Below are 17,232 nucleotides of genomic sequence, written 5' to 3'. Positions count from 1 at the left end.
AATAATTTGTGTTGTAGTTAACCCATTACAATAAAAAGATGTTTTGTATTTCCTACAGTAAAATTTGGTATTTGTCATGTTTTTTTCTGCTTCATAACCATCATGAGAAGATTGAAATTATAGGTATAGAAAATATTAGTGAGGTAAATTCATACAGATTTTTCAGCATAACTGAGATGACTGAAGGAAGTTTTAGTTTTATTATGGCAAAGGGAGATTATCCAAATGTTTGAAATGAATTTGATAGTCATTTATTCCTCAATTCTTTGATTAATTCACTTAATAATGTTGAATGCTGTATGTCAGGAACCATCTTCGGTAGTGAAAGTACAGAAACAGTACCTGCCCTTTAGGACATGGCAGTTTATTGATAGGCATATAAACACAGTGTTGGAGTCTGAGGGAGGCAGGAGTTAAGGTAGCATGGAAATCAGATGGTTAATTCAAAGTACTGGATTTTTTTTTTTTTAAGTTAGTTAGCAAGCAGCAGATAAAGCTGACAAGTAGGTCTACTTTCTTGGAACTTAGGGAGGGAGGCAAACAGCAATCCAGGTAAATAGACGGAATGTGTAATGTGTGAGGTGATGAGGAGTGCTGTGGAGTTGACAAAAGGAGGCATGGGATAGTTGGGAGGTATCTGGAGAGCTGAAAATAGAGCTGCAGTGATAAGCATTTTCTGAAGGATGGGAGAGTGTGAGCCATGCAGATATCAGAGAGAAAAATATCGATAGTACATGAAGAGGCAGGAACTTGCTTCAGGAGTAACAGGAAGTCAGTGACTAGAGTAGTGTGAGTGGCTCAAGTGAAAAGGCCACAGATCACAGGTTGTCAGAACCCACAGAGAGGCTCATTGGTAATGTTAAGGACTTTGTTTTACTCAGGTTAGAGTAGAAATCAATTAGAGGGTTCTTAGGATAGGCGTGATGTGATCTTATTTTGTCTGCTCTGATGGCAGCAGACTTTAGAGGTACCTACGTAGATACTGAGAGACAACTTCAATAATCCAGGCAAGAAGTTACATGGCTTGGACCAGAGTAGAAGCAGTACAGCAAGTGATAAGTGGATATATTGTAGTTATGTGTTACAGGGAATTTGGCAAAAGGCATGAGTTGAGTGGAAGTTGGGTTTCCTTATTAAAGTGCCCCAGACTTCTTGTAGATAGACTGTTTTTCAAACTGCCAGGCTGAAGCCAGAAGCCTCAAGTTTCTGGGTCTCACACGTGGTGCAGGGTCCAAACACTTCGGCCATCTACTGCTAATTTCCCATGTGCCTTAGCAGAGAATTGGATCGGAAGTATAACATCCACGTCTCAATCCAACACCCATATGGGATGCTGGTGTGGAAGACAGTGACACCCACTACACCACAATTCTGGCTCCAGTAGACTTCTTACAAGTGAAAGTGTGTCAAGAAGAGTAAATGTTTGTGGGGGCAGAGATGACATTAGGCGAGTAATTCAAACAGAAGCTACAAGAAACAAGGATTCTGAGGCTAGTATGAGCTGAGCTATTGGATTTTGGTGGAGCATGAAGTGTGAGATAGGTAGCAGAGAAAATGCTAAAACATATGGTAAGAGAAAGTTTTGGAGGCCCTTATGTGGTATTCATAATTAAAGATGTGAAGGTATTAAAAGCCTTAGAAATGCAGTAGATTTGCTTTAAAAAAGATTACTTTTGCAGCTGTATAAAATTGGGTTTAGGAGGAAATATTCTTCAACAGAACAATTAAAAGATTGATATACTTAGCAGTCCATTCCTCCCACCCCAACTGAATAGTACCCTGTTTCAAGCAGTTGTTAAAATCTTAGGGACAGATGTCAGAAGCATAGGTAAATATGTACACATATTTATACACATATATGGAGATGGAGAAATCAATGAAAATCAATGTTGGAGGTAGCATACCTGAATATCAGATAAGTGAGGATTGGTAAGTTAAAATAAATATTGATGCTGTTAAGTGGTTAGTAAGGGGGATATTTGAGAGTAAGGACCTCATTCAAATGCAAGGCTTAAAAAAGTAATTCCAAGTATGTAGTAGGGATTGGGACTCAGAAATTTGTAGTGGCACAGTTTTGTGGAGGTTTGTGTTTTTGCTCTAACAGTGTGAAAAAATCAGATTGTAACAGATTTAGAGTTGGACTTTTGGAAGGTAACTTTCTTGGAAATTAATGTGGTTGAAAGTATAGTTTATTTCATATTCATATGTTAGACTTGAAAAGTAAGTGTAAGAATGTGCTGAACAAGCTAGAAGGAAATTGAGGTCTCTGACACTGAAGAGCAGGAATGAGGTCATGAAATTGGATGATTGTCAGGAAGATGTGGTCATGCAGTAAGAAGACTGGAATTTTTTAGGTTGGAACAATTTGAGGTGATTAAAAGATCCAATATGTGAGCAATTGAAATATGGGATGGGTAAAGATCCAGGAATTAATGATGATATACGTGTTGAGCTATGCTCTTAATTCAGTATGTATTTTGTATTTCCCAGGAAACTGGCGGAAATTGGGATTGATAGAAAGACTAAATCAGGTTCTGAAGTCTTCTTTGAGGGTTTTGTAGGTAGAAGAAGTGAGAATTACATACTCACTTATAAGCAGCCTGAAGCTTTTACTTGAAAGAGATTGGTGATAGTGAAAAACCCGAAAAGGTCAATCTCTGCCTGCTCAGGGCGTCAGGCGTCACTGTCTGAGAGGGTCGGGGGGATTGGGCATCTGGAGAAAAGAAGTGCATTTTAGTGTAGACTTAGAAATAACGTGACTTTTATGGAGGGGAGGAAACCCGTCAGAATTGAAGTTGCAGGTTCCAGAAGATGAATGGGATTTGAAGAGATGTCACAGGAGCAGCGTCTGAGAGCAGAGATTTTCTTTCTTCATGTCATGACCAGAGCATAGAGCAGTGAGAAGCATCCTCAGAAATGATGATCTTAAATATTTTAATATTGACATGAATCATTGAGTGTTACTGACTCTGTCTCAGCATGGTGAGGTAGGTTACAATAAGGCTTACAGAAAGACTGATGAAGGCTGGTTCAGGGTAGCAGTTCTCTGGGTTCTCTTCAAAGGTGGTAGGTCAGGAAGCTGGAGAAGGTTACCGGGTGTGGTTCTGTATATGAGCTATTACATTGTGCTCTGTGTAATAATAGGGTCCTTGGTAAAGTAGAAGAGAAAAGACCCCTTTGGTTTGGCAATGGGAGAATGCTACAAGGGTACTGAGTGAAGAGTACTTTTGCGCTAGAGCACAGGCATTTATTTTGTTTGTTTGTTTGGTGAGTATTTTGCAACAGGAGTCTCAGATATCTTGGATACTTCAATGAATTAGGCATACAACATCCATACCTTTGTGGAACATGCAAGGTACATCCCATTATGGTGGGGAAAGTCAGATAAATATTAAAAATATGTAAACATTGAGGTTATTAAAAGATACATGTTACCAAAATAAAGAGAATTAACCAGGCTAGAAAGGATTGGAGAAGGCTGCAATTGAAATTTAGTGGCCAACGTAGGCCTGTGTGTGAAGATGACAAAAGAGCAAAGAGTTTGAAGGGAGAGAGAGTTCGTTCGCGTGAATGTGTAGCGGGGCGGAGCAAGCAGCATTAGTGCATGGACGCCCAGGTGGGAGTGAACCCAGAGAAGTTAAACAGTAACGAATCCTGTGTGTCTGAAGTGGATCAGAAGAGAAATAAGGGGTTAAGTGATAGTGTTGGGATGTGTTTAATTGGAATTTTTTATTTAATTTTAGTTTATTATCAGTAATATAAGGTTTATGAGGTGGCTTCAAAAAGTTTGCGGTAAAAAAATGTTACAGGCATTTGGCCTAACGATTAGAACACCAGTTAGCACAACCAAACTCATGTTGGGTATCTGTCTTTTATTCCTGGCTCCAGTTGAGTTCTCAGCTCCCCATCTCTCCTGCTATTCCAGCCCAGCAGAGTGAGCCAGCAGATAGAAGCCTGCTCCTTTCCATCTTCCTCCTTTTTGCCCTCTCTAATAAAAAATAGATAATGCTACTTTTCTTTGAACTTTTGAAGCCCTCTTGTATATTATTAAATATATAGTTCTAATTCTATGACAATTAAATATGCCATGTTACAATGTGATAGCATTAAATAATAAGACCAAGAATTTGAGTGAAAAAAACTTATTCTCAAGCATTTTTTTGAGTGACAACTTTGTAAATTCTCTGTCTTTAAAGCAGAAGTTTTTAATTTTTTACAGAATGATTTGGAACAAGTACTACGCCAAATTGGTGACAAAGATCAAAAGATTCAGAACCTTGAAGCCTTGTTACAGAAGAGCAAAGAGAATGTTTCATTACTAGAAAAGGAAAGAGAAGATCTTTATGCAAAAATTCAGGCTGGTGAAGGAGAGACTGCTGTTCTTAATCAGTTACAAGAAAAAAACCATACATTACAGGAGCAAGTATGCTTTTAAAACATGTTTCTAAAATGTGCTTCTTACGTAATATGGCATCTAAATAATTATTTATGGTTCTTGTTTAGTACTTCAAAAAGTGTTGTTTATTTTTGACAAATGCGTCTAATTCACCCTAGAAATGGGTCACTATTGCAATTATTAACATAATTTGACAAAGGAAATCTCAGTGCGTGTTCTAGAATGTAACTTATTGCCTTCATGACAGTGGATAAGTTATATTGGTCCTTTGGAAAATTAGAAATGCTTTTAATTATGTATGTTTACTTCATGTAATTTTGTGATTTTTAAAAAAATAAACAACAAAATATATTCATCTATTCAAACAATAGCTAAGTATTAAATTTATTATATATTGGTTAATATGCAGAGTTATTACTCATATTTTGATAATGTATATATCTGGACAATTTATGGCTAATAACCGATAAGGTATGTTATTGTTCCAATGTTAATATATAGTTAATATTTAGCTGTTATTATTTAATTGGTAATATTTAGCTGCTTTTTTTTTTAAGCAGAAAAAATTTTATAGTTGCTCCTTTGAAGAATTGTCGAATAAAATAATTATTGTTACATAAATAAGTATTTAAAACAGTATTTAAGTCAGTAGGTCATATCATTTTTCAAATTTAAGAATAAACATAGATTTCCACCCCATAATTTCAAAGTTAGCTTGAATAATTGTTACGAGGATTTCTTATGAGGATTTCTTAGGATAGTTTTAATTCTTTACAACTTGACATTGCTTATTATGCAGATATAATTGGGAAAAACTTGGATTTTGTATTTAGAGATAGAGATATGGAGAGCAAGAGGCAGAATGCCTTCACCTGCTGATTCACACCCCATTGTGACCAGAGCTGGCCAGGGCCTACAGGTGGGAACTGCAAACGCAAACCAGCTACAGTTCAGGTCTTCCACTTGGTGGCAGGAACCTGTCACTGAGTCACTCACTGCTGCCTCTCAGGGCCCGTGTTGGCAGGAAGCTAGACGGTGAACAGAGCTAGGAATCAAACCCAGACATATGATGTGTGGCACCTAACATGGGAATCTGCCAGAGGAAACACCCGCATTACATGGATTACTTCAAAGAGTAAATTTAAAATAATCCATATACTTCTGCTTTTGGTTATCTGGGAATAACTGGTATCTATTTACCACCATAAGCAATAGAAAGTTGGTGAAAATGCCTAAGACCACTATTTTCAGACATTAGACAATAGGCAGCAGTGGGTTGAAATCCATGTGAAAAGAGATATAAGAGAAATGTACCTCTTAATCCCTCTAATTTGTGACCTAAAACATTTTCCAGACTGTGGTGTGGGTTTGGGGAATCCAAGAAAGTCACAGTGGTCTCTTTGAACTTGTGAGTGATGGATTGAGTTAAATAGATTGAGAGACAAGTTCAGGGAGGTGAAGGTTACCGGGCAGCATAGCAAGGAAGGACCAACAGGGAACAGAAACTTCAGAAATTTTCTTTAGAATCCACTTGAATCTTTGAATTTTAGTAAGCTTTGTGCTAATAAGGTAAGATTTCACTAGACTGGTCAGTGAACATTAATCAGTGAATTGCAGGTTGAAACATTACCAGAAACTCACACACGGCTAGAAGAAAACTATTTTAGTAGAGATAGAAGTGGAAGCTATTTAGAGACCCAAACAGGGCTTCTAGAGATAAACAAACAAACAAACATATATATATATATATACATATATACATACTCACACACACATATATATATGAAATGATAATTCTTATCAACAAAGCAGACAATGAGACTGTTCAAAATGAAACAGTGAGAAAAGGAGTAGGGGAAAGAGAGAAGTGCTTTAGCGACCTGGGTGACAGGATCGTGTAGGCTAGTGTGCATATAATTATTGTCACAGATGGGTGAGGAGGAGGAAAATGTTTGTAGAAGTGATTGCTGAAATAGTTTTATTAAAAATACCAGCTCAGATTCAGAAAGCTTAATGGACACACAGAATACATCAAAGTAGTATCCACTCAATTGAATTCCATCAAAATTTTAAAATTACATTCTTTAAAAGATAATATTTTGACTATAAAGCCACAGCACAGGCTGCATTTATGATACATGTATGTGGCAGTTCAGAAATGCCTATAATATAGAAAGAATTTGTGTTCTTCAGTGAGGTCTGTGATTGTCTAGAGCTAGGAGTTGGGAGACTGTAAATGTCTGCAGAGCAGTGTGGGGATGTTCTGGACGATGGAAGTGTGCTGTGCCTTGACCATGGTGAGGCTTAGCTGAATGCGTACACTAGTCATACCTCAAAATGCACACTTAAATTGGGAAATTTTTGTTTCACAGAAATTATAGGTCAGTGGAGATGATCTTTAAAATAATGTACCTTGGATTTGAGTTTTATGATTCGAAAATTTTTACTTATTTTTGAAGGCTGTAAATACAGTCATGAATCACTTAACAATGGGGATACATTCTGAGAAAAACAGTTAACTATGTTGTGCAAATATCCTAGAATATATTTACACAAGCTAGGCCATGTGAACTTATAGGACCACTGTGTGTGTGTGTGCTTGTGTGTCTATATATTTAGTTATGTATATATGCATATATGTGTATGTATATATATACCAATATATATAGTTATTCATTAATCACAACACTAGTACACAGAGCTTGGCTTTAATTTTTCTTCAAAACATTGAAATAACCTATTAAAGAGCAATGTAAGAGTTTTATGGCACTTAGATTTGGGTTTCTTAATTTTGATTTCATTTGTGAACTTCATAATTGAAGTCTTGCTTTTATAACAGGTTACTCAGTTAACAGAGAAGCTGAAGAATCAGTCAGAAAGTCACAAACAAGCCCAGGAGAATTTGCATGACCAAGTACAAGAGCAAAAGGCACATCTTCGAGCTGCCCAAGACCGTGTCCTCTCCTTGGAAACAAGTGTCAACGAATTAAATAGTCAATTAAATGAAAGCAAAGAGAAGGTCTCTCAGCTTGACATACAGGTAATGTTGAGTCACGCTACTTAATAAGTTTGTATACATAAACCACTGATCTTAGGATGTCAAATATTTTAAATTATGTTTTTTCTATATTTTGCCATATTTATTTTTCCATATTTTGCCATATGGAAAAAAAATAGGAAAAGAAATTAGATAATGAATGTGTCTAAGTTGCTGAATTTACTTGCTTATTCTCATTTCCCCTGCTGCCTAAGCAAATTATACATCCTAAAATTGCTGAATCGTTTAGATTTTCTTTGTTTTAAGTTCTTATTATTGTTTTGATAATATAGCATAAAATTTATATATTAAAATATATTTATCTATGTATTACTGTGCCACTTTATCCATAGGAGATTGAGGATCTAAATCTGCTCTTAAAATTATTTTAAAACTTATTTTGGGACCCAGCGCCATGGTCTGGGAGCTAAGGTCCTCACCTTGAACACACTGGGACCCCATTTGGGTGCTGTTTCTAGTCCTGGAGGCCCCACTTCCCATCCAGCTCCCTGCTTGTGGCCTGGGAAAGCAGTCAAAGACAACCCAAAGCCTTGGGACCCTGCACCCACGTGGGAGACCTGGAAGAGGCTCTGGACTCCTGGCTTCGGATCGGCTCATCTCTGGCCATTGCAGTTACTTGGGGAGTGAATCATCGGACGGAAGATCTTCCCCTCTGTCTCTCCTCTCTGTATGTCTGACTTTGCGATAAAAATAAATAAATCTTTTAAAAAATTTATTTTGACTTTATATATGGCATTTTTATGGAGTACAGGACTGTATTTCAACACATAAACAGTTAAAAAAAAAAAAAAAAAAAAAAAAAACTCAAACCAGGCAGTTAGCTTTACCATTTTCTTGTTTTTGTGTTTGGAGCAATATCAGCTGCTGATTTTTAGTTCTTATGCAGAATATAAAGGGTTTTTATGAACTGCAGTCATCCGCTATGTTACAAACACTAGAATTACTCTAGTGTTACCTCTGTCAGATTATGTTTTGATACTGTTGTCAAAAACCTCACTGCTCACCCTCACACAAGACTTTCCCAGCTTTTAATGATCACTAAGTCCAGACTGACTGTTTTTTTCTTTTCTTAACTTTCACAAATGAGAATATCTGCTATTTGTTTTTCTGTGTCTGACTTATCTCACTTAACATAATGATCTCCAGTTCCATCACTGTAATACAGATCTGAAGATTTTGTTCTTTTCACGGATGGATAATATTTCTCTTAATACACACATCGCACCCACTCACTCACAGACATCTTGGTTGATTCCGTTCTTGTCTATCATGAATAGCTGTGCCGTGAATATGTGCAGGTTTCTCTTTCAGTTGCTCATTTACTACATTTCTCTGTCTATGCTCAGCAGTAGAATAGCGAAGTTTTGTGGTAGTTCTATTTTCATTTTTCTGAGGAATTTCTGTACTGTTCTCCATAAAGTGTGTCCAGTAATTTCCATTCTCACTGACAGAGTATGCACATTCTCTTTGTTTCCACATTCTAGCCAGCCTTTGCTATGTTTTCTCCTTTCAGAAATAGTCCTTCTAATAAATGAGATGAAACATTTGTGGATTTGACTTGCATTTACCTAATGGCTACAGATACTGAGTGGGTTTTTTTTTCATGCATTTGTTAGCCATTGCTTTTCTTATTCAGCTGTGTCTATTTAAATACCTTATCCATTGCTTACCTAGATTATTTGCTTTTCTTTTATTGAACCTTAATAGTTACCTATATATTCTGTTGTATTAATCCTTTGTCAGGTGAATGGACTACTGGTATTTTCTCCCAGTCTCTTAGCTGGTTTCATTCTGTTCGTTCTATTTTCTGCTATGTAGAAGCTTAGTTTGATATAATCCCATTTGTCTGTTTTGCTTGTATTGCCGCTGCTTTTGGAGTCTTACGTAAAGAAAATGATTGTGTCTGCAAATGTCTTGAAGTTATTTCCCCAGATAATTTTCTAGTAATTCTATAGTTTCAGGTCTTAGTGATTCATTTTGAGGTAACTAGATGACATCTGTGTAGGAGGAAAGGTTGGCAGGGGTGGGCGGCAGATTGGGGTGTGTATGTCATGATTCAGTCTTATGCAAATATATATCCAATTGTCCTGGGACCATTTATTCAGGAAACTGTCCTTTCTTAGAATGTCTTCTTGGTCCTTTGTCAGTAGAAGTTGCCTGTAGATGCATGAGGTTCTTTTTTTTAACCTTTCTTGAAAGATTTGATTTTTTTTCCATTATATATTTCAATGTAAATACTTTCAGAAGTCTATGTAAGTAGTTTCCTCAGCATGTCAGTCATGGGATGAGGGGTGTTTTTTTGCTGGTAATCAGTTTTTTCTGTACTGAGGAAGGAAAATTTATAGAAACATTTCTAAGCCTTGATTTTATGTTAGGACAAATAATCTAGGAGAAATTCAATAAAGTAAAATAATATAATTGATATACTTATTAGAGCTATGAGTATATATTCTCTGTTTTTAATTGCTTGATGAGTTATGGGATTGTCTGATACGTAATGTTACAGTTTAGCAGAGGAAAAGGAAAGCTATGAGAGTTGAAATTTGAATGAATAAATAGCACAGTCTTTGATTTTGACTTTTTTTTAAATTGCAGAATGCTTCTTTTACAAGATTTCTACTTTTATTCATTTCAGAGCTAATTTTTATAATGATCCACCAATTTTTCATATTATCATTGTTCTCCTCTTCACCTTTAAAATAACTTCATCTTTTCCATTGTTCTTTGAATAGTGTCACGTTTTCATATTTTCTAGTTTCTTAAGTTTTTGTCAAATCTCTTTAGGTTGCTCTGAAGTAGAGTATGGTGGCATGGTTTTACTAGATTTAGAATTCTGTTAAAAAACCAATGCTGGGCCTGGCACAGTAGCCTAGCAGTTAAAGTCTTTATGTTACACTCACTGGGATCCCATATGGGCATTGATTCTAATCCCAGCAGCCCTCCTTCCCATCTGACTACCTGCTTGTGGCCTGGGAAAACAGTCTAGGATGGCCCAATAGCTTGGGACCATGCACCCGCGTGGGAGACCCGAAAAAGGTTCCAGGTTCCTGGCTTCAGAGTGGCACGGCTCTGGCCATTGCAGCCACTTGGGGAGTGAATCAACGGATGAAAAATTTTCTTCCTCTCTGTATATCTGACTTTCCAATGAAAATAAAATAAACCTTTAAAAAAGAAAACAATACTTTAAGCAATGTTGTTAGCAAAAGAATAGTAACCTGAAATGCTTAACCAAAGGGTAGTTTACTTTGATTTTCTTGCTGTATTTAAAGAGAGTTAATGTAATGTTTTTTTCCTGGAATGCTCCTTTAATTGATTATTAAATGCGCTATTGAAGCTGTTTCCTGGCTTTACATTCTATACCATACTTTTCAGTCTGTACGTCCTCTAGTGTACATGGTCAAGATGGGTTATTAAGTACAAGTGTGGTAGTACATCATGAAAAGCCTCTTCATTGCCTTCACTATTGCTTTCGTGTAGAAGGTTCAGTAATTGTTGCATCATAGTGCTTGGTGCACGCATGGAAAAGACCTGCAGAAGGGTCAGCCATTTAAAAAAAGAATTCTGTTTTTTATTGGAAAGTCAGATACGCAGAAAGAAGGAGAGACAGAGAGAAAGATCTTCCAACCAGTGGTTCACTCTTCAAGTGAAGCTGAGCCAATCAAGAGGTGGAGCCAGGAGCTTCCTCAGGGTCTCCCACGCGGCTGCAGGGTCCCAAGGCTTTGGGCCGTCCTCAACTGCTTTCCCAGGTCATAAGCAGGGAGCTGGATGGGAAGTTGAACTGGTGCCCACAAGGGATCCCAGCACATGCAAATAAAGGACTTTATCTACTAGACTACCATGCAAGGCCCGGCTCACCTATTTGAAGGGCCACATTTTTCTCACATCAACTTTTTCTGAAATAGCATGAAGTAGTGGAACTGTTTATTACTTAATCTTCTCAACCTCCAACTTTACGTGTTATGTGACTTTGGAAAAAAATCACATTAGTTGAATCAATTAGAAATATTGAAATATTTCATCAGTTTTTATCTCCACAGATAAATGAAATGTTGTATGTATATGAATCTGACTTCTGCAAAATAATGTGTTCTTCATAGCCTGCATAATATTTTCATCAGTTAGTGAAAATTTACTGTGAGTTGCTTGAAGTATAGATTTTTTTTTTTTGGTTTTCATTTTGAAGTCTGTATATACCCAGATGTAACCTCTTATGAAAATTTAAGTATTTAGTTATTGAGAAAGAATTATTGCTATTTTCCCCTTCTGTTTAAAATTACATTTTTGATAGAAATCTTAAATTTCTGAGGTTTATTGATATTCCTAGTTATTTTTAACCTTTTCTCATAATATTTTAAGTTAAAACATGAGTTTACAATTTTCCTACTTTTGACTTTCCTGTTAGAGATAATTGCAATGAAATTATTCAGACAATGAACTGAATTGCTTTTCATAGTAAGACACTTTAGTTTGTTTGATTTTGTCTAAAGCCTGTTGTAGAAATCGGAATTTTTACACCATACAGAGTCCAAGTATGGTGTAAACTTTTAATTAGGGAATCTCAACGGAACTTGAGCTGTGGTTATGCATCAAGGTGGAGGAATTCATGATGGGGGAAGGGTTTGGGGTGAAGGGGGGGGAATCCCAGTACCTATGAAATTGTGTCATGTAATGCAATGTAATTAATGAATAAATGAATATTTAAAAAAAAAAAAAAGAAATCGGAATTTTTTAATGTGAAATTTCTTGACTTTTTATATGTATTGAAAGGGAAACCCTTTACATGAGAAAATATCAGAGAATACTGAATTTCACAGAATAGTACTAGTTTTTCTTACTGTTTTGAGTTTTTGATTCTGGAATTATTGCATTTCCTTGGAGTCATCATTATTGTTGACAGTTATTTATAGTGACATTGGTGAACTTGAGTTCTGAAAATATAGTCATGCTTCTCAGTTTAAGAAGTATCTCTATTTCTTTGTGGAAGTGGGGAACAATTATGTGTTGATGTCACATAGAGGTATCTTCTCTTTGTTTATTCAAATATTATTAGAAATCATTTTCTCTGCCTCCCATTGTTATTGTTGGGATTTTGATATTATTTCTCTAGTTCTAAATCCTTAAGTTTTTGTGAAATATTTTTATGTTTTAGTCTAATGACAAAATCAATGTGCATTCAAATAAGGAGAAATTAGGATCTACTTGTGAATTAAATAACATCTAATTTTTTTTGCAGATTAAGGCCAAAACTGAGTTATTGCTGTCAGCAGAAGCAGCAAAAACTGCGCAAAGAGCCGATCTTCAGAATCATTTGGATACAGCTCAGAATGCATTACAAGACAAACAGCAGGTAGGTAGACAGCTTTATGCAGTTTCCCACCACAACCTGGGGCCTCACATTTAAACTATAATCCAGTTGTACATAATCTTGTAATAGGTTTGTTTATTCTGCTTACTTCCTAGGTAAGTTCAGATTTGAAGAGCAAGTCAGATGGAAATAAAAATATCTTGACTTGTTTTTTATAAAGCTCAGTTGGTATGCAACTGTGGTTGGGCTTTCTAATGTTGTGTTTCTCCTTTGAATAGCCCTTGGTGTGAAATTGAAAACATTTCACTGCTAACAGGTGAACTGTTACCTTATGCTATCATGTTTAAGATTGATAGGGAGACAAACCTCTTTACTTGTGTTTTGTAGGTAGACTGAACTGTGCCAAGGATGTACTTACTACTTGGAAGAAGGGAAAGAACATTATTATGTATTTCATGTCAATTGTGAAGGTTATTCCTTTTGTTGGAGATGGAAGGAATAGAGGGAATAAAAAAGACAGTTTTCCAAATACTTCTATAGGAGTTTCCAGTTTTAGGGCCAAGGTCCAAGGGTTGGTACATTTCCATTACTTCTTGCATTGGAGCTTTTACATTTTTTTCACATTATTCAAGGAGAAATACTGATAATTGGTCCATTTAAAAAATACAGAAGAATATCCAGCTGAAGACAAGATAAAATGAAGCAAAGCAGGTTTATATATTCATTAGGTATTTTCCTCCTTAGATGAGATGTGTGTGATTGAATTTGATGTATGTCTTTGAGACCTCTGTAAAGGTTGAACAAATATGTGTGCCTTGACACTCAAGGAGTTGATTCCAGAAAGCCTTTCAGATACCAAAATCTGAAGGCACTCAGATCACTTATGTAAAAGGTCATGCTGTTTGCTTGTAGTTTATACAAATTTTCCCTTTATAATGTAAATCATATTTAAATGGTTGTTTTTAGTATGTGATTATTAACATTTTCGTATGTGATTGGTTCAGTCAGTGTGTTTGGATTCTACATAGTGTCAACTATATGTTTATGTCTTTGTATACACATATAAGCATGCACACACACATTTTTAAAAAAGGTTTATTTTTACTTGAAATACAGATTTATGGAGAGAGGGAGAGAGATATATATCCTCTGGTTTACTTCCCAAATGCTGCAATGGTCAAAGCTGAGCCAGTCTGAAGCCAGGAGCCAGGAACCTCTTCCAGGTCTCCCATGTGGGGGCAGGGTCCCAACGCTTTGGGCCATCCTCCACTGCTTTCCCAGGCCACAAGCAGGGAGCTAGATTGGAAGTGGAGCATCTGGGACATGAACCAGTACCCATATGGGATGCTGGCCCTTGAAGGTGTTGAGCCATGGTGCCAGCCCCAACTGACATTTTTATATTTGTGGACTTTATGTGTGTGATTCTGCAACTTGTTTTTTGCTCATAGTATAGTTAAACACATCTGGAAACTGTTTTATTTATTTTAATATTATTTGAAAGACGAAGAAGCAGAGACCATCCATCCACTACCTAAATGTGCACAGGAGCCAAGACTGGGCCAGAGCAGAGTTAGAGACTTCATCTGGGTCTCCCATGTAGGTAGCAGGGATTCTAGTACCTGAGCCTTCATTATTACTTCCAAGAGTGTGCATTAGCAGCAAGCTTGGTCAGAAGTAGAACAGTGGCACTCCGATGTAGACTGTGGGTTTCCCAAGTGGCAATTTAACTACTACCATCCATATGCCTTTCACACTGGTACGTATTTTCTAAGTACAATATCAGTCAGTAAGTATAATGGAAATATACTTATAAAATGCATTACATTTTCAAACTTACATGTCAAAAATACTAGCAAACTTATAAAACTAAAGGCAGAAGGATAAGGCTTCTTCTGGACTGTATCTTGATGAAGTTAATGTTCTTGATGTTTACAGCTTTTATACAAGAAGAAGTGAACCTAAAAGGAAATGTGAATAACTAAGACTGCATTAGGAGTTTCTAAGCTCATCAGAACTGTTTCAGATAAGACAGAAGAAGGATACATTTACCACAGTGGAGGAAAAACTGTTTATGGGGGGGAAGCAGAAATTACTAATGGGAAGATTGGGAGAGGGTGAGGAAGAAAACAATCACTCTGATGCATTGCTGGTGATAGGATATGTCAGGTCACTATTTGGGCTGTAGGGCGGCCCTGTTTGGCAATACTTTTCAAGAACTTTAGAATCTTTTTTATTTTTTTAGCTTATTTGTGTATATTATCCTAAGAAAGTTATTGTAGCTTTAAATGTTCTTTCTATTTATGTCTTCATTTATAAATGCACAGAAGTTAGCAGCAATGTGAGAATGTAAAACAGGACACCTGGGTAAGAAATGGATTATATCACAATGAAATTTTATGTAATTCAATATAATATTTTAGAAAATAATAGTAGAAAGTTTAATGATACATTATGTTAGAAAGGCATTAGAATAAGATAGCATGTAAAGCATAATATTGTTTATATTTTAAATGTACAAAAATAATGTAAAGACTGGAAGAAATTAAGAAAACATTGATAATGATTTTGTAGTTGGTAGCTTTATTAGTATTTAAATTTTTTTCCTGTGCAACTGGTATTCCAAACCAATTGAAGAAGTGTCACAGATGCAATAACCATATTATTTCAAGTATTTTAAAAATGGTGTTTTGAATATTGAGATATAATTCTAACATGCGTATATTGTATGATCAGCCTAATTAGTATTCTTTTGTGTTCTTGGCTCCTAAATTCAAAACTCTCCATATAAAAACCTTGAAAAGTTATTTGATTTTTAAGCATGTGCTGTTAAACCTCATGTCTCAGTCCATGCAAACTTTGGGTTATATTGGTGAGTGAATATAACATCTGATCCATCATTAGATTTGTCTGAAGCCTTGCTCCAAATAATTTCTTAAGTAAAACTGATGTTTTAGATTTTACCTTGACTAAATTTGGGGGGAAAATATAGTAAATTTTACCAAAGTTGTCTTCAATTGCACTTTTGTACAGGAGTTAAATAAGATCACTGCCCAATTGGATCTGGTCACTACAAAGTTACAAGACAAACAAGAATATTGCAGTCAGTTGGAAAGTCATCTGAAGGAATATAAAGAGAAACACCTCTCTTTAGAACAGAAAACTGAAGAACTAGAAGATCAGATTAAGGTTTGTACGGAACACATTAAATGTACCCCATTGTCTATTAGAGAAGCAATGGAATCTGATGATCTACGTAGAAGCAGAGATTCAAGTAACGAAAGAATGGATAGCTGTGACATGCAATTTTGAAAAAATACTTTAAGTTTTCCTAAGTTTTAATTTCATGTTTATTTTTATTTCCTAATTAATGGATGGATTTTGTAAATGACAGTATAGTTTGGTTGCATTTTCTAAAGTGTAACCATCCAGTAATTACAAAGAATTTATTATTTTTTTGGTTGTGAAGAATATTGTTACTTTATTCCTCTCTTTACCTCTTTATTTCAATAGAGTATTTCTTTAAAGCTTTACTTTTCTATGCTTTGTGAATTTTGCTTCTAGTTAATGATATGTTTGACCATAGCAAGTGGTCTATCTTACTTTAACAGTTCCAAGTGAAAGTGTTTATTTAGCATTTGACATGCATCTTTGTCTTATAAATCAGGCTTTTAGTTAAAAACGCTGAAGTTACTATATACACAGTATGTCAATAGAATCAAAAGATATCTGCCTCTGTATAGGCAGACCCCAACATATAATTAATAAACAGAATGATGATGTGTATGCTGTATGAATTCAGTTGAAATCATAGTTGGAATTTTTTATCTTCTCCTGGACCAGTAATGTGATAGTCTTGTGATGATGAGCAAGGGCTGTGAGCCACAACTCTCAACCACATACACATTCATACAATGAAGCAACCTAACCTCTAAAATGTGTGGTGTTGCAAGGCTGTGAGGTTGGCTAGGTTGGGTGCATTAAATGCATTTTTCCTTAGAATGTTTTTAAATTTCAGTGGATTTATTGGGATGAAACTGCACTGTAAGTCAAGGAGCATTTGTATGTACATCTGTACCAGTACACTACAGAAGAATTTCATTTACAGTTTTGTTTATGGTTCCTTTTTTTTCTTAATGGCAATGATGAAATAATTACAAGTTATTTTATGCATGTTTGAAAAGAAGACAAGTGTTTAAGTGAGAATTCTATTTGAGTGCCATTTCAAAATGATCGTACTTTATTATTGAGAGACTGGTTATCCAGTTGGAATGGGGAGGCGGGCTGGACTGGACCATGCAAGACTTGGCCATAGTAGCGACCAGCATACATGAGATCCCGGAGGAGGGGTGCGAGCCTGATAGGGTGGCTGCAGGGGATTCTTCTGTTGGGCTGCTGTTCCCACTGTTCAGTGTGAGTACTGGAACTGGGTGCAGATCACACCTGGTAGCGCCACCACAATGTTGGCCTGCATGT

The 17,232-nt window shown here is 36.0% G+C and overlaps 1 protein-coding gene across 4 annotated transcripts in view; it reads left to right on the top strand.

The window, feature by feature from the left end:
• EEA1 (early endosome antigen 1) overlaps positions 1 to 17,232 on the top strand; it is a 116,560-nt gene that overhangs the window by 72,842 nt on the left and 26,486 nt on the right. For all 4 annotated transcript variants that reach the window (XM_058673908.1, XM_058673907.1, XM_058673909.1 and 1 more), the window contains 4 exons: positions 4,220 to 4,423; positions 7,236 to 7,436; positions 12,688 to 12,801; positions 15,790 to 15,945. In XM_058673908.1, the coding sequence (XP_058529891.1) occupies positions 4,220 to 4,423; positions 7,236 to 7,436; positions 12,688 to 12,801; positions 15,790 to 15,945 (675 nt within the window). The remainder of the gene's footprint in view (positions 1 to 4,219; positions 4,424 to 7,235; positions 7,437 to 12,687; positions 12,802 to 15,789; positions 15,946 to 17,232) is intronic.

Source organism: Ochotona princeps, chromosome 15 (assembly GCF_030435755.1).
Source record: "Ochotona princeps isolate mOchPri1 chromosome 15, mOchPri1.hap1, whole genome shotgun sequence".
NCBI classification, from domain to species: Eukaryota; Metazoa; Chordata; class Mammalia; order Lagomorpha; family Ochotonidae; genus Ochotona; species Ochotona princeps.
This window is presented reverse-complemented; position numbering and strand designations above follow the sequence as displayed.